Below are 9,371 nucleotides of genomic sequence, written 5' to 3'. Positions count from 1 at the left end.
CAAATCTATTTTTTATCATTTTCCTGCGCAATTGGTTTTTACCATAATCTCTCCCTTGCCGTCGGCCCTTCTCTCCAGGTAAAGAACCCTGGAAAACAGAGTTTGTAAATGGCACTCGGACATATCAGATTAGAGGACTAAAGCCGGGGATGTCCTATAGGGTTCGGGTGGTAGCCAGAGACCACTCAGACGCAACTGTCCACAGTACAGAGGAGCTGTTGATTACAGTTCCAGGTGAGGAGAGCATGTCTGCAGACCGCCAGCATCAACCTCACCTGTCACTCACCCGTGAAGCCCCACCCCGCCTCAGTTCCAGACATTACCTGTAGTTTTGGTTTGGAATATTAACAAATTACACATTAGTCCAGACGGGTTTATGAAAATGTATATGCATGCCAGAATTACATGTGTCCATTTCTTCCTTACTTTTTTCTTTGACATCCTACAGTGGTCTTCATACATCGTCAGAGAATTTTTAAAAGCATTTCTTTAAATCCATGTTTTTTTTTACCATCATAAAAACAAAAACTTGAGGTTTTTGTTATCTTGATGTTCAGCTCATGTTAATTTCTACTTTACTGTTTATGGCAGTATTTTGTGTTTGTTTGTTTTATATCTGCGAAAAAAGAAAAGTGAGGGTTAGTTCATTTTTTCTCCTTTTTGCAGCTATGACTAGCAAGCAGGTTGACATAGCCACACAGGGCTGGTTTATCGGGTTGATGTGTGCCATTGCTTTACTGATCCTGGTGCTCCTCATCGTTTGCTTTATAAAGAGGAACAAAGGAGGGAAATATCCAGGTAAGTGAATGTCCAAAGTTGATGTGAGATGTTTGAAACCGGTAGTTAAGTACATCTGTGTGGTGCTAATGCTGAATCTGAAATCTTTTAAACAGTGCAACAGACCACATAAAATATCTGTAACATAAAATAAGATATATTTAAGATTCTGCACACACATGTGAACTCCTTTGTACAAAAGGCTGAACTTTAATGCCATACAACTTTTTGATTTTCCGATCTTATAGTAAAAGAAAAAGAAGATGCCCATCAAGACCCAGAAATCCAGCCCATGAAAGAGGATGATGGGACATTTGGGGAGTACAGGTGAGGAAAACAACATATAGAACTTAATCTACAGCTATTTATATCACTTTGGTTAGAAATCATGAAAAATAAACGTTTAAATTGCACCAATGGTACTTAGAAGTGATGTTGTTGTCGTTTCACAACTCATTGAAGGCAAACTTGCTTCTCCTCTTGCTCAGGGATTCAGACCGTAATTTTTTCATTCCTCTGAGATGAATGTAAACACCTTTGGCCTCACCACAAAACAGCTTGAGGAAAGCAGGAGCAAACCTTTTTATACATTATAACAATTCTTAACCAAAGCTGTGTATTATATGACTGTAAAACTATTTGACACATTTTTTATTCATTTTTTACATTTTCATTCATTTACCACATTTCGAGTGTCAAATCAATTGCCTTCCTAATTTACGTTGTTATTGCTGTGATTTGTTATTTTGTTTTGTGACATCATTAATATTTATTGTCATCAATATATATTTTTGAATTTATTGTTTTATATTTGTGTGTATTTTTTGTAATATGTTTGGTCATATTGTCATTATTATTGCTGATGCAGTGGAGCAGATATGATTGGAACTGGATGATTGGTCTCAACTCACAATAATTGAAATGAAATATTATATATGAAATATTAATTCAATTATATTTAATGTACCCTGTAATATTTCAAATTATTAAAATTAAATTTCAGCTTCTGAAAGTGCCAAATCAGAGCCACAGTTGACATCAGCCATCTCTGCTTTTTTGTTCTGTATTAACATTCCACATGTCCTGTTCATGAAGTCCATCATTTGTTGTGTATGATGTCACTGTATACATTTTTCTTTATTGTAAAGTGATAACCTCATTGTCAAACATGTCAGTCTGTCTTATTTGTTCCTCCTGTGTGTTTTAATTGTGGGGGGAGTTTAGATCTTCAGAAAGGTAAGAGGGGCTTTGCAAGTCTTGCATGCATTAAATCTCCCATTATTCATCTCCTAGTTACAGAAGAAAATCAAACAGATGTCTGTAAATCTCACAGATAAGCCAAACCCAACCTTTACTAAAAATTAAAATCTGAAAAAATGAATTTTACATTGTTATTTGCATTTTTGAGTTTCCTTATTGTGATTTTACTTTGTTTTTATACATATATATATATATATATATATATATATATATATATTTGTTTAGAAATCCCAATGATAGTTTTATGATTTTCCAGTTTTGAGAGAAGTGGTTTATGCATTATGATGTATGTTACCAAACTTACCCTTCCAAATGCACGTTTTGACCAGTTATGAACATCTACTGCCTTTTGGATATTGGAAAGACGCATATAAGGACTGTTGGGAAAATACCTGCACTAAACAGCATGTTGGAAATGGACGATCTCCACTATCTAGTTTAGATGGTTTCAATTGTGCTATTGTAATATCCTTCCCCTCCCCCTTGTCTCTACTCTTTACATCAGTGACACAGAGGATCACAAGCCCTTGAAAGGCAGCCGGACCCCATCCAATGGGACGGTCAAGAAGGACGACAGTGACGACAGCCTGGTGGATTATGGTGAGGGAGGAGATGGCCAGTTCAACGAGGACGGCTCGTTCATCGGCCAGTACAGCGGGAAGAAGGAAAAAGACACGGCTGAAGGCAACGAGAGTTCGGAGGCTCCTTCTCCGGTCAACGCCATGAACTCCTTTGTGTAACTGCCTGGAAACGCCTCGTGACCTTTGACCCATCCAACACCCCACCTCCTTGTCTCTATTGCACTGTGACCCCCTGACATCACACAGCAAAAGAAATAAAACAAACGCCCCTAATGAAAGACAGTGAGAAATGATACAAATGCGAGAAGAGGGCCAGTCCAAGCTTCACCGCGATTGGTCGGAATGAAAGTCACATGACATTGAGCATATTACAGCGAGCATATAGGAATATATAAATTGACTTATATTTTATTAACATGGCCCTATTTACCATCAGATGGCGTTGTATCACACCATCTTGTCCCTTGAACTGGCATGGAATCAGTTATTGACGTCGCACCCTTGGCGAATCAGCATTAAGGTGCGGTCACATTTACTGTTGTTTGGCAAATTTTCACAGGCAAAATCCAGTTGTTTCAGTAGGAATCGGTGCGATTGGGAGTTTGTTTGCGTTAGGTCGAAAGATTTCCCCACACAGATTTCGCAACAGGTTTCACAGATTCACTGCGTCGACCAATAGAAAAAAGTGACGTTTGTGTGAACAGTGCTTCATGCTTTGCTACACAATCGACAATATACAATGTTTATTTTCGCTAATGTGACCGCACCTTTAGCCAGCGTTGTGGAGACCGTGAAGCTTGTCTGACTATATGATACTCACTTATGCTTCACACCAAATGCCTGTTGCGTTCTGTCGTCAGTGTTCAAATCGGTATTATGCACAGTTCAGGCAGCAATGTCTTTGTGGGCATTGTTGTGAAGTATGTAATACATGTAAAAGCTGTCCTTAGGCGTCAGAAGTTTTGAATATACAAAAAAAAAAATCACAGATTTTAAAAACAGGTGGTCAGGGATGTGAGGTAGCATGTTTTTGACACACAAGCACTCTTTTCAGTCACACAGATGTGGTTTTATCCTTATCTCAGTTCTCTTGTGGTTCATTTGCACCCTGTGTTTGTTTTATTTACGACAACTTTTTCAATGTTTTATCCCTGAGGAAAAGTCATGGATAGACTTAAAAAGTTAAGGTCCACTTCATCCAGGACTGTTATTGTGAAGGAAAGCCCCCAGTCAGTCATGTAGCCACCCGTGACCTCACTTTGGGCGCCAGAATTCACGCTGCTCTTGGTGTGGTAGTACAGTATGGGATGCAACGAAGGCCACTCAGCACGGTTCCTTAGTGCCTTGGTAGAAAACATTATTCTATACTCAAAAAAAGATTCCCTCTCATCGCTTTGAGCGCAGCCCTCTTTTATATCAGTACTGCAAGCGATACCCAAATCCTGGGCCGAGCGAAGACCGCAAGACTCAAGGAAATGATGTCACCTACACAGCCGTCACAGAAGTCACCTCAAATCGGGGTGAGGGGCATCTCATTCTGCTTATCGACAGCTAAAAATTACTGCCACTTCTCTGTAAAGAGTGTACTGCTGTTGATTGGTCTGATTTGACACATTTATGGCAACTCATAACGGCGATGGAAACAACCAACTGTGGTATTTGCCGTAGCCTGTCCTTGGGAAGATCTCAACATATGCGATACCAGTAGGCAGAAATATACACATTCTCACATGTAACCGTTTTTTAAATCATGTTACTGCATGTTGTGAAGTATTACGAGCTGTCGAGTGTAGTGAAATCAGGGCTTCACTAAACACACGGCAGTGGTGCTGTCGTCAAATATGGCTGGAGTGTGTGCGGTTTATGCAGGCATGCATGAAAATATTTGTGTGTATGGAATGAATGTGTGTGATGGCTATGAATGTGTGTTTGAGTATATGTCTGTCCACTGTATATATGGGGCGAGCCTTTTTTTGGCAAGGCCCTAGATTTTCATGATTTAGCTTGTCATAACTTGCATCAAGTTTTTTTTGTTTGGAATTGTCTGCTTTTTAATGTATAGATCTGACATTGGCTTTGTATATGTCCAGCCAAAATTATTTTAGACACATGAAAGGATGCCGGGGCGGTCTGTGAATGGAAAAGCTGCTGAGATATCCAATCACAACTGAGCCCTTGAGCATGACAGTATATCCCAAGGCGCTCTAGGGGAACTGTCCCAGCAATTTGTGTACTGTAAGTCACTTTGGATGAAAACAAAAAAGCCCGCTTGAAAAATGACGACAACCTATTTCCTGAACCCCATGAGTCTGAAAAACAAATCAACGGATGATTATGTCTTAGGTAGCGCATGGGATGCAACGAAGGCCACTCAGCACGGTTCCTTAGTGCCTTGGTAGAAAACATTATTCTATACTCAAAAAAAGATTCCCTCTCATCGCTTTGAGCGCAGCCCTCTTTTATATCAGTACTGCAAGCGATACCCAAATCCTGGGCCGAGCGAAGACCGCAAGACTCAAGGAAATGATGTCACCTACACAGCCGTCACAGAAGTCACCTCAAATCGGGGTGAGGGGCATCTCATTCTGCTTATCGACAGCTAAAAATTACTGCCACTTCTCTGTAAAGAGTGTACTGCTGTTGATTGGTCTGATTTGACACATTTATGGCAACTCATAACGGCGATGGAAACAACCAACTGTGGTATTTGCCGTAGCCTGTCCTTGGGAAGATCTCAACATATGCGATACCAGTAGGCAGAAATATACACATTCTCACATGTAACCGTTTTTTAAATCATGTTACTGCATGTTGTGAAGTATTACGAGCTGTCGAGTGTAGTGAAATCAGGGCTTCACTAAACACACGGCAGTGGTGCTGTCGTCAAATATGGCTGGAGTGTGTGCGGTTTATGCAGGCATGCATGAAAATATTTGTGTGTATGGAATGAATGTGTGTGATGGCTATGAATGTGTGTTTGAGTATATGTCTGTCCACTGTATATATGGGGCGAGCCTTTTTTTGGCAAGGCCCTAGATTTTCATGATTTAGCTTGTCATAACTTGCATCAAGTTTTTTTTGTTTGGAATTGTCTGCTTTTTAATGTATAGATCTGACATTGGCTTTGTATATGTCCAGCCAAAATTATTTTAGACACATGAAAGGATGCCGGGGCGGTCTGTGAATGGAAAAGCTGCTGAGATATCCAATCACAACTGAGCCCTTGAGCATGACAGTATATCCCAAGGCGCTCTAGGGGAACTGTCCCAGCAATTTGTGTACTGTAAGTCACTTTGGATGAAAACAAAAAAGCCCGCTTGAAAAATGACGACAACCTATTTCCTGAACCCCATGAGTCTGAAAAACAAATCAACGGATGATTATGTCTTAGGTAGCGCTGCAGAAAACCGCACAGTGTTCCACCTGAATTCACACACACATCAACTCTTACTCTTTTAATGGCACTGTTGTTTTCTTTTCTATTTGACCAGGAAGTTTATGACTTTTTTTCTGTAGGAAAAATAAGAAAATGGACGCATCCCCAAAGAAGGAGGCCGGATTGCACTGGTGTGGGTGCAGAACATTTTGATGTGTTTTTGTCGGAGGGGGCAAAGACGAATGAAACGTAGTGTGAAATAATATTCTGGTTAATGTTAAAGCTACATGAAAATAAAGCATGAAAGGCTGTGAAATGGTTTACTCTATAATATAATCGCAAAAAATTATTTTGTATATAAAAGAATTAAAATAAATGTTGGTTTCCGGATTTCACTACCATCTGTCTGTTTTTGTTTAAAAGATAAATTATATTAATCAAAGAACATTAATTCTGTTAAATTAAAGAAAACATAATTTTTTTGTATATTCAAGCGACTTTTAAAGTCAAAGCTAAATTCATATCTATATATTTATTTAATTTTTATAATTTAAATCATACCAAACCTCATTGCAGGTTTATTGTTTATTTATTATTACTGTTAATAATGTGCAGCAAAATATGGATAGTGCATCTAATTAATGTTCATATTTTGATTTAAAATGGAAATTCATCTACAATGACAACTTGACAGTTTCCTTTATGTTAGGGCAAGTTCATTTCTTTTTATTTGTTTACTTATTTATTATTAAGAAAAAATTCATATTTCTATAGCCCTGAGATATAGCAGATAATCCTGCAATATATAATTAGGTATATTAGTTTTAATTTGTGGATTCTCTTTCCCTACAGAACAATTTAAGCAAACAGTAGCTCATCTTACCTCACTGTCCCATAAATGTTATAATGCAAGTGCAGTTTTATGCATTATATTCTGTGTGGCTGCCCTGAAGAGTAACGCGGTCTTAAGCTTTTGCCCACAGTCATTTGGCCTCTTTATCCGATTGGACTGATTTACTTGGATTGGAATTTGGAGAGTCTCAAATGAAAAATAAGAATTTAATCCACTGGATTTGAACAGATGTGTGTGGATAAGCCTCCTGTTACCTTAAATCACCAAATATCACGTGCTGGTCCATATACATTTTGAATTCATAATTCACAAATGCCTTAAAATCACATTGACTAGCTTGAGATCCACTGCAGTAGCACATGGACTCAGACAGCATCCCTCTGTGTTACGGCATCCTGGCATGCGCAGCTTCCGCTCTCGTCCAATAGCAGGCTGGTGCCGCGCCGGCCGTGTGTCTGTCTCCTCGCTGGGCTGCGGGACGACGCGGTGGTTCTGATCCAGGTCTGTGGGTTTGACGAAGGATTAAACGCATTCTTCCGGTAAGTTTGCAGCTGATATGGTGATATGTAAAGCTTTGGGGGTTTCTGGTGAGAATATGATCTGTCTATGACCTTCAGGAGTTTATTCTGCATGCTAAAGTCCGGATGAAGGTGTTCCGCGCGGTTTGGGAATACCGCAATGCAGAAGAACAGGGTGGATGAGTCCAGACATAGCAGATGTCATTCCTTTATATATATAAAAAAAAATAATACATAAAATAAATAAACAACATACATATTAGAATTAGAATACATATTGCACGTATTATTTACAAAATAAAAATAAAATTAATAAGTGTGAATTCATACAAATTACATTAGGCTATACAAGGTTTTTTTTTTAACATATCAATAAATTTGCTAATTGTTATGCTGAAACAAGCTGCGATGCGAGTTAATTATATGATATTTACTTGCCTAAAGTTTAAACGGGACAAGTTAGTCCTCGGTTTCCTGGCAACAAAGAGGATAGAGACTGTAATGCGAGTGTTGTGTCGGAGGGCTGCGCTAAAGAGTTATCATCAATGACGCAGTTATTAGACTTATTAGTGCTTGAAAATACACTTTATATGTTATGATCACACCAAGCTCTAATTATAATAGCCTATTTAAAAAATGAGGAAAAAGGACAGTGAAATCCAGCTATGATTTTTGTTGCTCTGTTAATCCATGTATTTCAGTGTGTAAGATCATTTAGATCAGATGCTAGATTTTTACTGCCACGCCCTTATATGAGTTTACAGTAGGCATGCAGTAACCTAAATCCGAATGTGCAGGACAAGAGCAGACAGCAGATCAGAGGATGCAATGAGATTTTAAGAGATTGGTGAAAATACCATGCTTTCAAGTAGACCACATGCATAACTTGCAGCAAATACAATTGTTTAGAGAGATGGATGGTCAAACATGTTCTTGAGATGCATGATGAATGGATACATATTAGGTTGCAGATGTTCACCCTCTGTCCTTGCTCACCCTGTATGAAAGTGCAGTGGCAGCAAATAAGAGATGCTGAATGTGTTAGCAAGGATTGCATTTATAAAGCAACTCTGTGAGTATGTGTGCATGCGTTTATGCTAAGATTTACCTTTCCTTTATGTGTTACATTTGCAGTAATGGCTGAACTTGTGGGTATAAACATGTTTGTGTACATATGTGCATAGTCTGTGTGAGTGAGAGAGAAGGTGTGGATTGCTGATTCACTTTTAACATTGGTAGGATGTTAAATTGTTAATGTTTCCATTTCGGACACAATCTGCTACAGTCTGCACATCAGAGTGAGACAATGCAGCTTTCAGTAGCTTCAACTCTGCAGCTTTACAGCATTTCACCCACACACACGTTCTTTCACTTTTTCTCTTTCTCTGTGTGTGTGTGTGTGTGTGTGTGTGTGTGTGTGTGTTTCTTTAACTACATTTTATGTACAAAATTATCCCAAGTATAGCTGAATTCCTTTTTTTTCCAGGAGCGTCTTCAAGGGTAGAAAATGATATTAAATGGAGTAGATAAAGTTTTTTTTTAACTCTAAACAGTTAGGAAACTCCCACATACCAAATTTGGGTGCTGCCAATGGTCCCCATAATAAACATACAAAATTATGTTTAAAGGAATAGTTCATCCCAAAATGAAAATTTGATGAAAATGTACTCTCCCTCAGGCCATCCAAGATGTAGATGAGTTTGTTTATTAATTGAAACAGATTTGGAGAAATAAAGCATTATATTACAGGTGCATCTCAATAAATTAGAATGTCGTGGAAAAGTTCATTTATTTCAGTAATTCAACTCAAATTGTGAAACTCGTGTATTAAATAAATTCAATGCACACAGACTGAAGTAGTTTAAGTCTTTGGTTCTTTTAATTGTGATGATTTTGGCTCACATTAAACAAAAACCCATCAATTCACTATCGCAACAAATTAGAATATGGTGACATGCCAATCAGCTAATCAACTCAAAACACCTGCAAAGGTTTCCTGAGCCTTC

At 38.4% G+C, this 9,371-nt stretch overlaps 1 protein-coding gene across 1 annotated transcript in view; it reads left to right on the top strand.

The window, feature by feature from the left end:
- The window catches only part of LOC107694265 (neuronal cell adhesion molecule-like), a 65,624-nt gene that overhangs the window by 47,238 nt on the left and 9,015 nt on the right, over nucleotides 1-9,371 (top strand). The window contains exons 29-33 of the mRNA XM_016493911.1: nucleotides 79-234; nucleotides 667-798; nucleotides 1,026-1,104; nucleotides 2,543-4,961; nucleotides 6,010-6,347. Of these exons, the coding sequence (XP_016349397.1) occupies nucleotides 79-234; nucleotides 667-798; nucleotides 1,026-1,104; nucleotides 2,543-2,777 (602 nt within the window). The 3' untranslated portion in view covers nucleotides 2,778-4,961; nucleotides 6,010-6,347. The remainder of the gene's footprint in view (nucleotides 1-78; nucleotides 235-666; nucleotides 799-1,025; nucleotides 1,105-2,542; nucleotides 4,962-6,009; nucleotides 6,348-9,371) is intronic.

This window comes from Sinocyclocheilus anshuiensis, unplaced genomic scaffold (assembly GCF_001515605.1).
Source record: "Sinocyclocheilus anshuiensis isolate Anshui unplaced genomic scaffold, SAMN03320099.WGS_v1.1 scaffold1316, whole genome shotgun sequence".
Lineage (NCBI taxonomy): Eukaryota > Metazoa > Chordata > Actinopteri > Cypriniformes > Cyprinidae > Sinocyclocheilus > Sinocyclocheilus anshuiensis.
The sequence above is the reverse complement of the archived record's forward strand: the minus strand, read 5'-3'. Positions and strand labels throughout refer to the sequence as shown.